This window comes from Tetrapisispora phaffii, chromosome 5, assembly GCF_000236905.1.
Source record: "Tetrapisispora phaffii CBS 4417 chromosome 5, complete genome".
Classification (NCBI taxonomy): domain Eukaryota; kingdom Fungi; phylum Ascomycota; class Saccharomycetes; order Saccharomycetales; family Saccharomycetaceae; genus Tetrapisispora; species Tetrapisispora phaffii.
The window spans coordinates 581,564-600,434 of record NC_016524.1 but is presented as its reverse complement, the minus strand read 5'-3'; the positions used below and the strand labels follow the sequence as shown (position 1 = coordinate 600,434).

Here is an 18,871-nt window from a genome sequence, read left to right as displayed (position 1 = left end):
GATTGCGCACGAAGGACAAGGTAGGTAACATAAAAAGAAAAGAAAAATGGGTGCAATTATGGTTCTCAGAGTTTCTCCGTCGTACTGCTGCGCAGTGGCTGACCTTCTCTGTTGAGGTTGACTACGTGGTTTTTATGGACAATATATGCTCTTCTACCGTAATATCTTCCTAATAGTTCTGTTTCCACTTTTCCCTAAAAACAAACACACCAATCAAAAGTATTAGAGGGCTACATCTTTCCAAGGGCGTTATAACATAGTGTATTATAACACCGTAGCTATAAATTCCCACTTCTTTCTACGAATTTGTTCTTCACAGTCATTTTTTCACACCTTACGTCTGAGAAATACTTGGTGCGTATATTGTCTGAGCCGCATCTGGTTTAACAATACGACCGGAGCCGTAAATGTTGTCATACTTCGTCACTTGAGCGTTTGTTATTCGGCCCAGAAGTAACACGCAGGCTTTTAAAAGGAATTCTCCCGCAGGCTTTTTCTTGATGCTTCTCATCCCATTTCTCCCTTCCTTACTTGCTTACTTACTCTCTCTCGCTTGCCAAGCATCATTGTACTCTCACCATTTCTCCCTTGTTACCATGTAGTTAGTATTTACTTGCTACATAATAAGTCTCTTTTTCCTTGTAACAATGCTAGTCACACATACACACACCATGAAGAACGGAACTAATTCATCTATCTAACTCAGTAAATAATTTATAATCTACTAACTACTAGTTCACCAATATTCAAGTAATTGATGAATCATTTGTATGTGGCTTGATGTTATAACAGTTATAACTATCTAGAGGTATCACTACAACGTTTTCCTTAATAAGACGGGACCAATACCCTCTTAAAAAACTTTCTTAGTCTCTGCTATCTATCAAACAATGGTCAATGTTAAACCGATGGTCTTTATTTATCGATTCTTCTTCTGAATAACAACATATAACCATAATTTTTCAATTTTTTTTTCAGTTTTTAAAATTTTAGTCTTTCTTTTCTTTTCTGACACACACGACTTCTTCCTTCTCATCCCAACTTTGCTATTGATATTCGATAATCATCGAATATTCATTTCATCTAACTTCATAAACTTGAAATATACTAAAATTATTTCAGCCATCACCAATTAAGTCTTTTTGTTTTGCTAAGTTGACGTTACAATACAACAGCAATAACAATACATAAGAATACTCAAACAAGTACAGAAATACACACGAATAATATTTTTTGGAATACAATTGTTCTGGTGAATCCATCCATTTCAAAACCTTCTAATGCATATTTAATCTTTAATATCCCTTACAATTAACAAATTTCTCTCCTCTTCTATACACACGTATATATCTAATTATAATACAGAAGCAAAACTAACACATAACACACACAGATAGAGAAAACCAAAAAGGAAAATGGAAATATTTAAAACGGAGAATGGAGACAGCATAAGTCCCATCATCTCGATGAATGATAACTTCTTCCTTGATAAAGCGAATTCCAAGTCAACAACAACTAATAAAAATACAAAAAAATTAGAAGTTGAATCAACTGATAATATTCCTGTTATTGTGAAATCAAAAGCAAGTGATAAATATATTCATTTAGATCCCATTCCTGATTTCAAAGATAGAAATGAAATTAAACCATGGTTGCAAAAGATCTTTTATCCACAAGGTGTAGAATTAGTTATTGAAAGATCAGATACTATTAAGGTTGTATTTAAATGTAAAGCTGCAAAAAGAGGTAAAACTTCAAAAGGAGATAAAGACACAGAACAAAATTATATACCCAAAAATGATGAAGATATTAAAGAGAAACCTACTAATGATATCAAAGATGTAAAAAACACTGAACGAAAGAAGAAAAGAGTTGTTTCACGTTTTAATACATGTCCATTCCGTATAAGAGCCACTCTTTCTTCAAGGAGAAACAAGTGGGCTGTCGTTATTATCAATAATAAACATTCACACAATGTTGCATTTAATCCAGAGAGTAAAGAATATAAGAAATTTAAAGAAGGTCTAAGGGAAGTTGATGATATACAAGCCATTAAAAAATTCGACGAATTAGAATATAGATTCCATGCAAATCTGCCCATTATTCCGTCATTAGTACCCTGCGACTGTGGTTTAACAAGTGAAGTTAAGTCATTTGAAGTGATAATGCCATCAAATTGTGTGACAACAACCGTTTCTGGAGAAGGTGCATTACAGTCGACACGCAAAAATTTAGATCCAAACAGCATAAACAATACGATGTATTGTCCAAACTATCCCGTTAATGTAAGTAAGCCTAAAAAGCTTAAAAATAAAAAATTGTCATCTTTGAACTTAAGTCAAGAAACTATTTTGAAAAAATCAGCATCTGCAAAATTTCACGTTAATTTACCACATACCCATATCCATACAAATTCTGCTGATGCATTCTCAGGAACTAATTCAAATGCCGATACTCCATTTATGGAGAGGAATTCAAGCTTTGATAGTTTGATTTCAAATGTTATAAACAACAAAAATTTAGAAACACATACACATTCGCATAGTCACCCACATAGTCATCCATATGACGTAACTCAAAATGCATATCCAAATGAATTTATTTTACCATCAACATTTTTAGAAGGATCCAGTGATGTAGCTTTACAAACTGGAATCATGTCAAATTTCACCAGTGATTTAAACGAAATTGATTTCACTGGCATATTTAACAAATCGATACATCATAAACCAAACAATGGAAAGATGACAGAATTAAACTCACCTTCACTATCGTTTTCCCCAGATACTTCACAATATTCAATGTCAAAAATTCAAGAACCAATAAGTACAGATCCTGCATTGCTTAACGAACAAGATCTCTTAAATAATACTTTTCTTGGTGGCCCAATGAATGAACTCAGTTCCAGTATAACTACTTCAACTAGCAATATGATTAATAACTCCGAGCCGCCTGAACATTTCAATACAGACGGAAATACTTTGATGATGAGTGAACTTCCAGTTATAGAAAATTATGTGAATACAAATAATAATTTCTCAAATGCAGTTCCTAAAAACTCCACTTCAAAATCCTCTACAAACCGTGCTTCGAAAGCACAACAAGGAAATACCTATAGTCCATTTATAAAAACCGAGGAGGAACAGTTACGATTAATGAATGAGATTGATAAAATTAATAATTTAACAGCAACTACGTTCCAATCTGACAAGCACGAACAGAGCAGTCCAGCATTCATTGATTTTACCAACTGTTTTCCAGTTCAAAGCAAAATGCGTAACAAGCTTATTGCAAAAAAGGAGGATGTTTCAGACAACTCCTTTGAACAAGATGTATTTAATTTACAAAATAGTCAAGGTCATGATATTCCTGAATATATTAATTTTATGTTACAAAATGAGACAGACATTTTCAAAAAGGAAGATTCATTACAGGGACAGGAATTTAATTTGCATGATAACGATTTAGTAATGTCTATTAATGAAGGCAATTCAGTAAAGACAAATGATAAAAGCAATTTACCTCTGTTTCAAACAAATTGGGATAACGAATTTAATAGTTAAATCTCATAGTTGAGAACAAAATAGAATTTTTAATATTTAATGGATAAATTCTTAAACATATCAATAGAATAAATACGCATACATAGTACTTAAAATAATTTAACAATATCGCATCTTCAATATTATTTTCTATTACTTTATTATCTTATACAAAATGTAATTTATATGCTAACTAACTAAAGAGAAATGAACACTATACATAAATACAATCAATGTGTCGTGAATGGAGTTACATATATTTATTATGGCTGTCTTATTTTTTTTTTTAGAATTTTACCATCTATATTGATCTTCTTATCATCAAGTAAACAATTGTCAAAGAGACAGAGAACATTATTATCGTTTGAAATTTGATTACCTTTTGAAATCTAAAAAATGCTGCAGTTTCCAATGATCATGAGAATTGTGTTCTTTTATTCTTTTGATCTGAAGTGAATATATGTGAACAACTCAAACAGACAAAAAACAGCACCATAGATGTGTCCTTTCTTCTTTGTTGTGATTGAAAAAAACAATTATCCTTACCATGACATTTAGGACACTCTCTGTCTGATCTCGGTAGAGTAGGATCTGAACCAATATCTTGAACCACACCTGCAGTTTCACCAATGTTTGTAATCAATTCATGTCTATAAACTAATGGAGTACCAGCTTCTTCAACATAAGAACAAGTTCTACATTCGAATAGCAATCTCATATTTTCTCTATCCTCTCTTGGATAAAGCATATTGTTACAATCACGACAAAACTTAAATGTAGTCATTTTACTTGGTATTTTCTTATTTTCTGTATAACAACTATAAAAAGTTCACTGATTTATCAGACTAGGTTGATCTCTCAATCTGCTGTATCTTGTTTGCTAATAATATTAGTCTCATTGTTCGAATATTAACAAACTTAATTTATAATTAATTATTATATACATTTTCAGTTTTCTTATATTTTTTGTCGTAGAAATAAATTTCAATATTTTTCAAATTGGAAAGAAATGATATACACCACTATAGCGAATTTGCCAAATGTTGCATACAAATTGAAAAAAGTATTAATGTAACATATAACATAAAGACCATTAGTTATAAAAATAATGATTTCAAGAAGATTATTTTATATTTATTATAATGGTAATAATTTAATAAATTATTTTTGATTTACGTAAGAATTTAATAAAAGAAAAACAATTTAATTTTGCAATATTCTTTGAGTATCAGGAGACTATTAATATTCAGTTTAAATGGAAAGAAGCGAAAGTAGAGCAGTTGAATTCATCAAAATTATGCTTTTAAAAGTCTGTGAAATACTGTGTATATGGGTCTTCACACTGAATACCATAATCGAAATGTTCTTCTGGATATTGATCAAATAATGATGTATCACCGACTTCTGATTGAATTGGTGGTTCATATGGCGTTACAATGTCCCTTGCAAGTAGCTTTGACCATACAACTTCACTAAACCAGGCATGTGATTTTATATCTTCTGCTCCGCTTTGTAAATTACCGAATCTTCTTGTTAAATCTGCCGTTATCAAATTTGATAATAAATCTACAATATTTGGATGGAAAAAGGATGGATAATTTACTTTCCCGTTCAATATCTTTTCATAAGTTTTCATTGGAGTTGTATCATAAAATGGAGTATAACCGGCCAACATTTCATATATTAAGATACCCAAGGACCACCAATCTACAGATTTATTGTAAGGTTTAGAGGCTACCACTTCTGGGGCAATATAGTCAGGAGTACCACACAAAGTCCAAGTAACAGTAGAAATTTCTTTTGCGAAACCAAAATCAGTCATTTTAATATGACCTAAACGATCTAGTAGAAGATTTTCAGGTTTTAAATCTCTATAAATTATACCATGTGAATGTAAGTAATCCAAGGCTAATATAACTTCAGCTGCGTAAAATTTAGCCACTGGGTTTGGGAACCGTTGCGATTTTCTCAACAATGAAAATAATTCACCACCTTCAATATAATCCATTACCATGAATAAATTTCTGGAGTCCTGGAAAGTCCCCCACATTCTTATTAAAAATGGATGTTCTACCATTTTCAAGATTCTTCTCTCATCGTTTGTATGTTCTATTTGTTTCATTCTGATAATTTGCTGCTTCTTCAAAACTTTTATTGCATAATATCTTCTATTGTGGATTGATCTCACTAGATGAACTCTGCCAAAAGAGCCTGTACCAAGAGTTCTCAATATTTGAAAATCTTGTAACGTATATTTCCCTTTGGAGACAGAAGATTTTTGGAATACTAAATGTTGAGAATTGGAAGAATCAGTTCCATCACCTGGAAAGGGAGCTAAACTAGCTTGGGGTTGTTGATCGCTCTTTGCAGTTTCATAGTAATATTGCTGACCCTGTTGCAATTGGTGCTGTTGTTGTAATTGTTGTCGTTGATACAATTGTTGCTGTTGCTGTTGTTGATACACACTAGTATCATTCGAAGGAGCAGGGTATTCTTTAATATTGCTATCCATATTATATCTAATACGATTTGTTGTAAGTTTTCTCTTCTTGGTGTGAAGCTCACGATATTCTAAATGGTTATTGGCCACAATATTGAATATTTTTAATAATTATAAATAAGAAAAATCCTATGTTATTCTTTTTATCCTGGTAGTTTATATCAGTTGATCTGATATGCAAAAAAATAACTTTAATGAATAATAGCGGAAACCAATGTACAGAACAGGATAACCTTTAAAATAAATAGTAATATTCAAATATAATGCAGTCAATACAATTAATCAATTAAGCAATAAACAAATGAACAAATTGAAGCTTAAGTTAAATAAATTAAATTATCATTTTTAACTCCCTTTATTACTATTTACCTTAAAACTTTTTATAACAGTTTATTCACTTCCAGTAAATTTTTCAATGCTTAACTATGTGTGTATGATGTTGAGAAATAAGGAAATGAGTAATGAACCAAAAAAACACAAAAACAACGTAACATAAATTAAAAAGAAGATTACTGGTAATAGTGACAAAATCATACACTTCAAGAGACTGGATTATTCAATCCACTGGTTACAAGTTGAAGTATCAATGGGTCTATACATATCTATGCAGGCGGATTGATAGAAAGGTAGGGTCTTGCCTTTCATGTCCTGACTAAGTAACGTCGAACTTGAATTGATGGACGTTTCAATTCAATGAGATGTCGCTTACGATATACAATTATAGCGTGTAATGGAGAAATGTACATGTTTGTATGTACATTCTTTAGATAACTGTGTAAAATGCATATCGATAATGTGGTAACTTGTATATGTTGAACTATGAATAATTGTATTCAGTAAACTTTGTTAATAAGAGGTGAAGAGGGTGACGAAACGGGTTTCTTGAATTCTGTTTGGGAGAACGATCGAGAGGGGTAAAGGTTTAAATGATTATATAGTTATAAACACAGTAATTGTATGCAAACATACATATATATACGTTGCGATTTATGATAATTCTCAATTTAAATATTATATACTTGTCTATGTTACAACCAAATATCTTGACCAGAACCTTGGTTTGGTATGTTATTTTGAGCAGAGGCTTGGTTTTGTAATTGTTGTTGCTGTTGTTGCTGTTGTTGCTGTTGTTTTAGAGTAGCGTCTACCGAAGTTTGGACTTGTGGTGGGTAGTATGTAGATCTTTGTTCTTGTTGAACTTGCTGCTGTTGCTGTTGCTGCTGTTTCTGCAATAGTGGTTGAATAACGTTTGAATTCATTTGCGCATCTGCTGGGTTTGCTTCATTACTTGTTAAATTCGTGTTGTTTTGTAAAGAGTTTTGTTTCAAACGCTCCATGCCCTTGCCTATAGCTTTCAGTAACGATGAATCTTCCACAACTGCATTGTTATTTGCGACCGTTTGTTTCTTAATTTCATCTGGACTTGGATAATAACTATCATTTTCAATCAAGTAGTAATGGAAATGAGTTGGAAAGTTTTTCATAGCCAATGTCTTCACTTTATTGAAGGAATCGTTTTTATCTTTTCTCTGATCATTAGCTGTAGTTTGGCTATTATCTTGGTTATCAGTAATGGATGCAATGTTAGTATTTGAATTATTGTTGTTAGATGCAGGAGTTATACCATTATTATTATTGTTATTTGTATTCGATGCAATGGTATTTTGTTGCTGTTGCTGTTGCTTTTCAACCATTGCCTTTGTGTAACGCAACATGGTCCAATCAAATAAATGATCATTATGGTAGTCTAATTTGATACTCAAATCTTTGAATAATCTTGCTAAATACAAATAATCCGGTCTTTCATCGAACTTCAAATTCTTACAATAAGAAATATACTCTGAGAATTCTTGAGGCAAACCACCACACAAAGTCTCCACATTAATTGACAATTTTTTCTCTAGAATTCTATCGTATTTCTGCTTTTTTGTAGTTGCTTTCAAACCTTGCCAAGGTAAAGAACCTTTACAAAAATAAATCAAGACGTAGCCCAAAGACTCCAAATCATCTCTCCTACTTTGTTCGATCCCCAGATGAGTATTAACACTCGCATATCTTGCTGTACCTGTCAATGATTTATTTTCTCTATAAGCGATATGTCTATGGGTGTTGAAGTCTCTATATTTTTTAGACAACCCAAAATCAATGACATTGACCGTCGACCCACGTCTGCCTACACCCATTAGGAAATTGTCGGGTTTGATATCTCTGTGAATGAACGAGCGGCCATGAATATACTGGATTCTACAAATCATCTGCAAAGCCAGCATAATCACGGTTTTGAAAGAGAATTTCCTATGGCAATAATTAAACAAATCCTCCAAAGAGGGACCTAACAAGTCGATGACCATCGCATTGTACTCGCCCTCCCTTCCGAACCATCTCAAGAAAGGTATCCCAACACCCCCACTCAAGTACTTATAAACCCTTGATTCGTAGTCTAACTGCGGATGTCTTGATCTAATCGACTCTAATTTTATGGCGACTTCTTCCCCACTAATCAAATTTGTACCATGATAAATATCACCAAACGAACCACTACCGATTTTTCTACCAATTCTAAATTTCCTGCCTACTCTTAAATCCATTTCTCATAAAGTGTTTACGTAGTATAACTGTTTAGTATAAGTATGATTATACTTTGTCTTGTTATATAAGAGAAACTACACTATAGCATAGCATAGTATAGTATATATATATAGAAAGAGGTAAGAATAAAAAGAAAGATCCTGTAGCAATTATACAACTGTTGAAAGATAGAATAGTCTATGTTACTGTACAATGGTAATATCAATAATGGCACATATCATTAACGTTGTACATTATCGATGTGGTTGTTTATTTGTTTCAATGAGAAGAGATAATCAGACCCACTACGAACTAGACCAAACTGAACTTAGCTAACGCAACTGTTAACCATATAACGATAACGAGAATACACTGTGCTATGTCGTCGTGTTGTTGCGGTGAAAAAAAAGATAAAAAAATGAAAGGAAAAAAATGCGACGGCCGGGTGAACGTTCGTGTTTTGTGTGTGTTTCTGTGTTACCCTGCACAAGACCATTTTATACGAACGGCTGAGGGACGACCTTGTGTGCGGGAGGGCTCTTTGGCAGGCGGTAGTGGGGGGTATGGGTTGGCTCGGGTAACAGGCGAAAGCGGGTATGAAAGATTGCTCACGTGCACGCTTTTGATAGGCCGGGTAATGGCACGCGACAAGTATTTTGTAAATAATAATACTACACATCACCTACAGCGTGTGATTCTGCTACTGCTACTATATAAGGAACAACAACAACACGTTTGGATGGATACACAGGTTTCCACAACAGAGACTATATAGTGGTGCATATGAAACCCGGGATCTAACTGTTGCATTGTGTGCTAAGCTGGTTTGCAGGTGGAGGTTTTTTCTGGGAACAATGGTCATCAAGGACAAAAGACAGTCTCTGCAGCAACGGAATATGCTGTTAAATATGAGACTCAATTCTTCTAATCCTAATTTATCTAACCATTCTACCGCTGCAACTGCAGTGGCTGGGAATAACAAGATTCTCAAAAATAACAATACAAGCGCTCTCAACATAATGAGCAATGCAACCTCATCTAGTGCCAATAACGGTTCTGGTATCAATAAAAAAAATGAGCTCAAGAATAAATTATGGAGAATGTCATTTTCACCAAAGAGTAAACCCATGACTTCTACTAAAAATACAACCTTGATAGGTGCAGGGTCTAAACGCAGTCCAGTGGCATTTGTTGGTTCCTATCCTATGAAGGATTTAAAATTTTGTGATTTTGAAATTGGAAAAAAGTTGGGTAAAGGAAAATTTGGTAAAGTTTACTGCTGTAGACACATTAAAACGGGGTTCATATGTGCAATTAAAATTATGGATAAATCGGAGATTTTGACTTACAATGTGACCAAACAATTTAGAAATGAAATTGAAATTCAGAGCAATTTAAATCATGAGAACTTAACTAAGTTATATGGGTTCTTTCACGATTCAAAAAGGGTTTATCTAATCATGGAATATATTTATAATGGCGAATTATATTCAATATTGAAAAAAAACGGACCCTTTAACGATATCGTTGCATCGAATTTTGTTTTCCAATTAACTAATGCAATTCGCTATTTACATAAAAAGAGGATTATTCATAGAGACTTAAAGCCTGAAAATATCTTAATAGATTTTAATAATGTTATAAAGATAACAGATTTCGGTTGGAGTGTGTACAATGAAGCAGGGAATAAAAGAAAAACATTATGTGGCACAATAGATTACTTATCACCAGAACTTATCAATTCAAAAGAATATGATGGATTAATAGATGTATGGGCGTTAGGGATTATAGCTTACGAATTGATCGTAGGGACCCCTCCATTCGAAGAAGATACAAAAGAATTGACTTATAAAAGAATCAAAAATTGTGACTTGAATTTCCCGGCCCATGTATCCCAAGATGCAAAAAATCTGATATCAAGTCTATTAAAATTAAATCCATCAGAAAGAATTACATTAACCGATGTATTAAAACATCCGTGGATTAATAAAAATAAACCTTTTTGGTAAAACGGTTTACCAAAAAGGTTTTCATTTGCATTAAGAAAAAGAAAGATACTAACACAACTCTGACTACTCATATATATTCATGTACCCCTTTAGTTAATTTAACAGCTAGCATATTAATAGTAAATATAAATACATTATCACTGTCGTTACTTCTTGTCTCAGTGGCTTCAGTAATATTCATACCCGTCGTGAAACATGACACATATATTATTGGGTTTAGTTTTCAAATTTCGATGAAATAAAATTTAAAGTTCAATGATTTTTCATAAATCATACACTGCAATTCTATAACTATTTTTATAAATTATAGTTTACTGATTGTATTAAAAAGGGAACCAAGAGTGTCTCTAAGAGTGTTAATTGTAAATTCGTTGAATATTCTTTCCGTTTCAAAGCGAAGGCAAGAAAGAATCCAAGGCGTCTCCTCCAGTTCAATAGATAATGGCAAAAGATAACTTAACTCAGTTGTTATCTCAATTGGATGTTCAGTCTTCCAAAGATGAACATAATAAAGTTGAAGAAACATGCTTGAAATTATTGCAGAATGGTTGTTCTAATCCTGGTGAAGTTTTAAGACAATATATGGTTGCTCTTATTAAACAAGATTCTTATCCAAAAACTTTAGAAGTTTTAAGCAAATATAAACATATTGATGAAAAGTTTGGTAAATCATTAATCATTGAAAAATTATACGTTTACTACAAACTGAATATGGTTAAGAAATTTGATCAATTGTATTACTCTGTGTTCCCAAAGGATACCGACTTGAATCAGTTGAAAAATATTAATAAGAATTTGACAAAAAGAGGTATACTACATGTTAGGGCTCAATTTTGCTACAAAAATGGCTATTATCCCGAGGCTTATGAAATTTACCAATTTTTAAGTCAAAATAACCAATTGCATATAGATAGTGAGATTGAATTAGCTTGCAACGAAAGAGTTCCGCTAACTGCTGCGCCAGAACTAAATAATATTAAGCCGATTATTTCTGCATCTGATGAACACTCATATGATTTATTGTTTAACGATTCGTTCTTATTGGTTGCTAATGGTGAATACGATGAAGCAATTCAATTCTTGACCAAAGCTTTAGAAGGAGCAAAAGAAGAAAACTTCCAAAATGATATCGATACCATTGAAGTGCAATTAGCTTATGTATACCAATTATCTGGTGATAAAAATACTTCAAAAACTTTACTGAGTAAATTATTAGAAAGATTGGATAAATCATCTCCTCTTTACTTGGTTGCCAACTTGAACTACAGGTCTTTCAGTGATTTATCTAAATATCATGACAATATTAATATGATTTTAAGAGAAATAAATGTTGAAAAATTAAATTCCTTGAATTTACAGCAATTCACATTCCAACAATGGTCAATGATTCAGAAAAATTGTTTATTTTTAAATTTGTTCAATGATAACACCATACAATCTAAAAATTCATTGATTTCACGTACTTTAAGTAAATATCAATCATTAATCAATGGTGTCGCTCACGAATCATATAAAACACAAGCTAAAAAGCTTTATCACAACACTATTTCCAGCATATCTAGTGGAGTTGACGGTAGTGTTATTGGTCAAATTATACTAACCATTCAATTACAACTTATTGAAAAAAATTATGACAATGCAATTAGATTAGGAGAATTATTTTTAAATAAGTCATGGGAAAACAGTACTACTTTAAAGGACGCTGACTATCTGGTTTGTTACATATTATTCGAATTATATACTACAATTGGTAGAAGTAGCTCGAAATCTCAGTTGTTGCAAAAACTTAAATCATTGACAGAAACTGATATCACACATAATTTAACCTTTTGGAAACATGTTGGTTTTCAATATTTATCTTTAAACAAATCCAATGAAGCTATTAAACTATTCAAACAAATATTAAACGAAGATCGTTCCAAAGTAGAAACGGAATATAATGATTTAATCATATCCATTTTATCTAACGATGACTTTGACAAACGTAAAGGTATTGCTTTAGTTGAAGATTTAGATGTTGAGAAAATAATCAATGACGGAGTCAAACCACTAGAAGCGTCATTCAAAAGAAACAAAATAACAAAACCAAATAAATTGAGAATGAAACTTCTAGAGAATAAAAAATCAAAGAAGGCTAAAAAGTTAGCAATTTTCTTAAAAGATCGTGACTTGACCGTTTTACCAGATAGTGAAAGATGGATCCCACTGAAAGATAGATCAAACTATAAAGCTAAGAAGAAACAAGGTGCCAAGCAAACACAAGGTGGTGTTATGAACAAGAAAGCTGAACAAGCCCTTGATATCACGAAGAAGAAAGCTCCAGATAATAAGAACAAAAACAAGAAAACCAAAAAGAAAGGCCGTAAATAATTAATAAGTGTATAGACGCTTCCTTATATATTGAATCATGGAACATTTAATAGGTTTAATAACCAAACATTCACACATTTGTATAATGAATTTTGATTTTAAGCAAAATATAATATACATAATTAAAATCATAGAAATTTCACAAATTGTTTTTACATATAATAATGGTATTCTAATTTACAATTTTTATTAATTTATATTTGAATTATATAAATGCACTTGAGTAATGATTATATCTATGGAAATTTTTATAATGAGTTATTGAAAAACATTGCTTATCGATTGGAATTGAGAGCATGTTCTAGCTAATTTGTCTTCTTTTTCAAGTAAATAAAGTATCTTCATCTCTTAAGTATTCACCAATATCAGCTTGTCTGAACGCTACTATAGCGGTAGGAGCCAAATTTCTACTTTCCGAAGTACTTTTTGCACTAACGCCAAAGCCTAATGCATTATCGTTCATTGAGAAGATAATTACACCTGCATGTTCAGGAATATCATCTGACATCTTACCAACATGTGCTTTTAAAACATGGTTACCATACAAGAAAGGCATTTCACCATTTGGTTTAACCCAGATCTTATATTTGGCATGTTGTGCCAATATAGATAGAGAAGTGATATGCAATCTAAACTTACCAGTCTTGGTGAATTTTCCTAAACAGATACCTACTGACATCAAATTTGGTCTAGCTACAGCAGTAGCCATCTTAGCGACGTTTTCAGGAACATAGTAGACCCTGTCCTTCTGCAGTCTAAAAACATGTGGATGTTCCTTATTATCGACCAGGAATGATATATTTCTACCAATGTAACCTGCTAATTTTTCAAATACAACTTTAGTTTCTTCTTCTGTTAATTGTCTCATCTGTGAAAAACGATTTAGTGTAACGATATGTGTTAATGTATGAAAGATTCTTTTTACTAGTCTTCACAAAACGAACCCCATCAGCAAAAAAAAGAATAATTTATACAAATATAATCTTAACAACCTTATCTACTAATGATGTGATAAGATTTTAGTGATCGTACATCGAAAGAATTAAAATTAATCATTAATACCAATAACCACTGTTACTATTACTATTACTATTACTATTAACTATTAACTATTAACTATTAGAGTGAAAAATTTCAAGATGTTAGAGAGAAGCTCATCGGAAAAAAAATTTAAAGAAACGAAACCGGACATCACTTCCAACGAAACATTTGGGTTTAGCACATATATCTAGATTCATGGAGAATATATATGCAAGTGAGTAGTCTGTGCACTTCTTATAAAATATTAGCTTAGACTAATGATGTTACATACCCTATATATATATAAATATATATATAGTTGATCTTAGTTGATAGGTGTCTTTTGAAATCATCAATTGCCGGTAGTATCTCCCAGCTAAGGGCCAATTGTTTCTCCACAAGTTTAAAGGTTTATCATCATTGTTGGATGAAGTATACTTTCCAACAGTTTCACTTCAAGTTTTTGACTAGAGATACACACCATATAACATTATATCAAACTCTACTTGCATCTTTTAATTCTACAATAACACTAAATATCATTCTATAATTAATTTTTCAATCTCATCGCAAATAAAAATTTTAAACGCAAAGGAATGCCGCACGAAGTAATTTCAACTTGTTTCTTTTTGTTATTGTCTTAACCGTTTTAGAACATCTTTAAACTCATCTCATAAATTAACTTCTTTGTAAAACTAAAAGTAACGATACTGAACACAAAAATTTTCGATTGCAATAACAAGCTATTGGAACTTCAAGATCAAGTAGCCAGTTCAAACTTACCATCCAACCTTCTTGACTATTCTCATTATATATATAGGTAATATATAAAAATAAGTTTTGTTTGATCTAACGTTTACGGTAAATTGTTATTTAAGCAAGTTTTCATTGTTACCCAAAGGTGTTGAAGTAAGACAAGGAAAAGTTATTGTGTTTTAACTATTGTAATTTCATAACTGTTTTAATGAGTTCGATAAATCAAAACCTTAATGCCGACGATGGAATGGATAGGCAGAGTGGTAAGGAGGGCCCTCATCGTAAATGGAATAAGGCAAGAAAAGCTGAGTTTGATGAATCAAAATCTAAATCTATTAAGAAAGCGTATGTATGTTTTTGTCAAAATCTAATATGATTATTAAAAAACCAATCTTTTATTCAAATTTTATTTTACTAACTTTAATATTAAATGAATTACTTTTTTTTTTTCTATACAGTAAGAATAACGTCAATGATACTCCATCGACTATTAAGGGCGATGAAATCAAATTAGATGATAATGGTAATCCAATCCCACAAGAAGTAAGAAAACCAAAACGTAAGGTTGCCGTTATGGTTGGGTATTGTGGTGCAGGCTATCATGGTATGCAATATAATCCACCAAATGACACAATTGAATCTGAATTATTCCGTGCTTTTGTTAGGGCCGGTGGTATTTCTTTAGCTAATTCTAACGACTTAAAGAAAAATGGGTTCATGAGAGCTGCAAGAACTGATAAGGGTGTCCATGCTGGTGGTAATTTGATTTCCCTAAAAATGATTATTGAGGATCCTGATATTAAAGATAAAATTAATGAAGCTTTACCTGAAAGCATTAGAGTTTGGAATATTGAAAGAGTTAACAAAGCTTTTGATTGTAGAAAAATGTGTGGTTCTCGTTGGTACGAATATCTATTACCAACTTATACTTTGCTTGGTCCAAGACCAGGTTCAATTTTATATAATGATATCGAAGAGAGTAAAAAAGAATTGCCGAATGTTTTAGACGAAGATTCAGAATCTGCTGATTTTTGGAAATCTGTCGAAGAAGAACAAAGTAAACATTTCACTAAAGAAGAGATTGAAGCAATTAAAAGTTATGTTCCACCTCCAAGAGATGAATTTGATGACTCGGATGGTTTGTATCAAAAAGTTAAACAATTTAAATTGATTGAAAATCTACACCGTAGAAAATACAGAATCAGTCCAGCGAAATTAATAAAATTTAGGGGAGCAATGCAAAAATATTTGGGAGCACACAATTTCCATAATTTTACATTAGGTAAGGATTTCAGTGAACCAAGTTCTATCAGATATATGAAGGAAATCACAGTTTCCGAACCCTTTGTTATTGGCGAAGCTAAAACTGAATGGGTTTCTATTAAAATCCATGGTCAATCATTCATGTTACATCAAATTCGTAAGATGATTTCAATGGCTACTTTAATTACCAGATGTGGATGCCCATTAGAACGTATTGATGCTTCTTTTGGTCCACAAAAAATTAACATTCCAAAAGCACCAGCCTTGGGTTTATTATTAGAATCACCTGTCTTTGAAGGTTATAATAAAAGATTAGAAACATTTGGCTACAATCCAATTGATTTTAGCAAATTTAAAAATGAGATTGACGAATTTAAGTTAAAACACATTTATGACAAAATTTATAAAGAAGAAGTTGATGAAAATGTCTTTAATGCTTTTTACACTTATATCGATAGTTTCAACATGGCTACAGGCGCAAATGGTGTTGAAACTGAAGAAAAATCAGGTGCTAACGTCCAAAAGAGTATTTTTGATTTCTTAACTGCTAGAGGTATTCCTGTCTTATCAAACGAAGAAATTGATAAGATTGCTAAACAAAATACGAACTTCCAAAAGAGAGAAGCTAAAGCAAATAAGAAAGATAAAAAAAATAATCAAAGTAACAATAAGAAATTCCAAAAGCAAGAAAAGAAAGATGAAGCTAAAGTAGAAACAAAGGAATCTCCTGCCAAGAAGAGTTACTTTGGTTGTAGCATCCAATAGATGCAATTGCTTTGCATCATATTATTATAACATTAGCCATTATTATTTACCACATCAATACCCTTTCTGCCAACCAAAGAAAAAGTTTTCCTTAGAACAAGAAACTAATTAAGTCAAATGGAATCATGACCAATTAATAAATGTATTTTTATGTTTAAATATTCTCATCAAACGACTAACTGTTTGATGTTTGTGCTTTTATTTCAGTTTTTTCCCTTTTTCGTATTTTAATAGACAATGATATGTATTATTCCTCAGCTTTTTTTTTTTACAGATTACTTACACTCTACTTAACTAAGAAATACTACGATTACATTAAATTAGGTAAAGATATCTATATTCTGCCTTATTAGAACACAATATACTTAAATATATAAGTATTGACTAATTTAAAATACGACACATATCTTATTCTTATATTTGCAATCACTAAATACGAAATACTTCAAGCTGCAATTTCATGATTCCGAAAAGTTACGAGACCTAAATGATTTAAAGAATCTATGTGATAATAATACAAAGTAGTTGAAAGTTAAAAACACCATTTCATAATAATAATATTAGAATAGTGAATCAATTGCATATAAATTGTATATTACCACAATTAAGGTTATATATCACTTTTTTAATTACTCCAAGTGGGCCACTTTTGGTAAAGAAACTAAAAAAGACAGCAAATACGAAACATGCTGAGAGTACAATTAAGGCAATTCTCAAGAGCTAGTATATTAGAGGCTACTTCTCCTGTGAAAGGTAGAGCCCAAGGATTTGCTAAAAAACAATCTGGTGGTAAAACATCCAAAAAGAACACTTCAGGTTCATATGTTAAGAAGTGGATTGATACTGTAAGTACGTCTGGATTCAACAAGTTTGCTAAACCAGTAGATATGCCAGTTTTTGAAGCAACCAAAAACTTGGAAGCTGCTTTAAATAATGTATCAAAATATCACGATTCTCAATATAAATCATTATACCATATGGGATCGTTTAAGAAGAATCAATTTAATGAATTATTTTTTCGCCCAATATCGTTGGTTCGTGAAAAATCTACACAAAAGTTTATTGATTTAATGAATACTTCCAGTAACAAAAAGTTTATTATCACAGGTGAACCAGGAATTGGTAAATCTGTGTTATTGGCTCAAATACATGCATATGCATCAGATTCTAAACATATTGTCATTAACATTTCACACCCAGATCTATTAGTAAATGGTAGAAATGATTTTTTTTATGATAAAAATTTGAAACTTTACATTCAACCAATGTATTTAAAGAAATTTTTAAGGAAAATACTAAAATCTAATGATGAAACCACAATGAAATCAATCAAGTTAGCATCAGATTACAAATTTACCAATGCTGATCCAAAAGATAACCTGGTAAGGAAGTTTGTCACTTTAACAAAGGATACTAACAGTTTTTATGATCTATTAACAACCAAGACTACTCCTGCCCAAAGAGGTGAACAATTTAAAGCGATTATAACTGAATTATCTAATCAAAAAACAACTCCTGTATTAGTTTCTGTAGATAATTTTTCTAGATTGTTAACAACTTCATTATGTGACTATAAAAACGAATCAAATGAGCGTATTGAGACATTGGAATTCCAAATAGCTAAATTCGTAATGGATTCAATTTCTGGTGAAATTAAATATAAGAATCCAGAGAGTGCTGTTGTTTTGGCAACCTCGGGTGAAGATAGAACTAATAAAACACTACCTGTTGCCCTGAATAAGATTCCGGAGGATATATATCTTAAGAGATATCATTACGATCCTGTATATGCTAATATTCTAAAACAAGGTAAAGTTAAAGAGTTTGAAGTACCAAAATTGGGGAAAGATGAGGTACAAAAATTAATTGAGTTCTATTTGAAGGCAAATATTATGCCAAGATATGCTGTTGGCACGAAACCTTTAGAACAATTAATAAATGAAAAATTCATTATAAGTGGTAACGGTAATCCAAGAGAATTATTAAAAAGTATTGTTCTTTCTTATTTTTGATTGAGAATACTGATCAAAAAGTTATGGAATACTCCTCTATAGAAAAGTAACTTTGTCTTGTGAGTC

The 18,871-nt window shown here is 31.6% G+C and overlaps 9 protein-coding genes across 9 annotated transcripts; 5 read left to right on the top strand and 4 right to left on the bottom strand.

Annotated features, from left to right (window-relative positions):
• Positions 1-1,415: 1,415 nt before the first annotated feature.
• TPHA0E02860 (uncharacterized protein) lies at positions 1,416-3,563 on the top strand (the record flags this gene model as incomplete). The annotated part of the gene is made up of 1 exon (XM_003685762.1): positions 1,416-3,563. One exon carries the CDS (start codon positions 1,416-1,418, stop codon positions 3,561-3,563), a length of 2,148 nt encoding a protein of 715 aa, XP_003685810.1.
• Positions 3,564-3,957: 394 nt separating this feature from the next.
• RPB9 (DNA-directed RNA polymerase II core subunit RPB9) lies at positions 3,958-4,326 on the bottom strand (the record flags this gene model as incomplete). The annotated part of the gene is made up of 1 exon (XM_003685761.1): positions 3,958-4,326. The coding sequence occupies one exon, from the start codon at positions 4,324-4,326 to the stop codon at positions 3,958-3,960; it is 369 nt and encodes a 122-aa protein (XP_003685809.1).
• Positions 4,327-4,845: 519 nt separating this feature from the next.
• On the bottom strand, positions 4,846-6,054 carry TPK2 (cAMP-dependent protein kinase catalytic subunit TPK2; the record flags this gene model as incomplete). The annotated part of the gene is made up of 1 exon (XM_003685760.1): positions 4,846-6,054. The coding sequence occupies one exon, from the start codon at positions 6,052-6,054 to the stop codon at positions 4,846-4,848; it is 1,209 nt and encodes a 402-aa protein (XP_003685808.1).
• A 1,016-nt stretch (positions 6,055-7,070) lies between these two features.
• Positions 7,071-8,630, bottom strand: TPHA0E02830 (uncharacterized protein; the record flags this gene model as incomplete). The annotated part of the gene is made up of 1 exon (XM_003685759.1): positions 7,071-8,630. One exon carries the CDS (start codon positions 8,628-8,630, stop codon positions 7,071-7,073), a length of 1,560 nt encoding a protein of 519 aa, XP_003685807.1.
• An 834-nt stretch (positions 8,631-9,464) lies between these two features.
• On the top strand, positions 9,465-10,619 carry IPL1 (aurora kinase; the record flags this gene model as incomplete). Its single annotated transcript, XM_003685758.1, has 1 exon — positions 9,465-10,619. One exon carries the CDS (start codon positions 9,465-9,467, stop codon positions 10,617-10,619), a length of 1,155 nt encoding a protein of 384 aa, XP_003685806.1.
• A 441-nt stretch (positions 10,620-11,060) lies between these two features.
• Positions 11,061-12,989, top strand: SRP72 (signal recognition particle subunit SRP72; the record flags this gene model as incomplete). Its single annotated transcript, XM_003685757.1, has 1 exon — positions 11,061-12,989. The coding sequence occupies one exon, from the start codon at positions 11,061-11,063 to the stop codon at positions 12,987-12,989; it is 1,929 nt and encodes a 642-aa protein (XP_003685805.1).
• Positions 12,990-13,311: 322 nt separating this feature from the next.
• Positions 13,312-13,857, bottom strand: NIP7 (ribosome biosynthesis protein NIP7; the record flags this gene model as incomplete). The annotated part of the gene is made up of 1 exon (XM_003685756.1): positions 13,312-13,857. The coding sequence occupies one exon, from the start codon at positions 13,855-13,857 to the stop codon at positions 13,312-13,314; it is 546 nt and encodes a 181-aa protein (XP_003685804.1).
• Positions 13,858-15,116: 1,259 nt separating this feature from the next.
• On the top strand, positions 15,117-16,793 carry TPHA0E02790 (pseudouridine synthase family protein; the record flags this gene model as incomplete). The annotated part of the gene is made up of 1 exon (XM_003685755.1): positions 15,117-16,793. One exon carries the CDS (start codon positions 15,117-15,119, stop codon positions 16,791-16,793), a length of 1,677 nt encoding a protein of 558 aa, XP_003685803.1.
• Positions 16,794-17,479: 686 nt separating this feature from the next.
• Positions 17,480-18,805, top strand: RSM23 (mitochondrial 37S ribosomal protein mS29; the record flags this gene model as incomplete). Its single annotated transcript, XM_003685754.1, has 1 exon — positions 17,480-18,805. One exon carries the CDS (start codon positions 17,480-17,482, stop codon positions 18,803-18,805), a length of 1,326 nt encoding a protein of 441 aa, XP_003685802.1.
• Between the last annotated feature and the right edge of the window lie 66 nt (positions 18,806-18,871).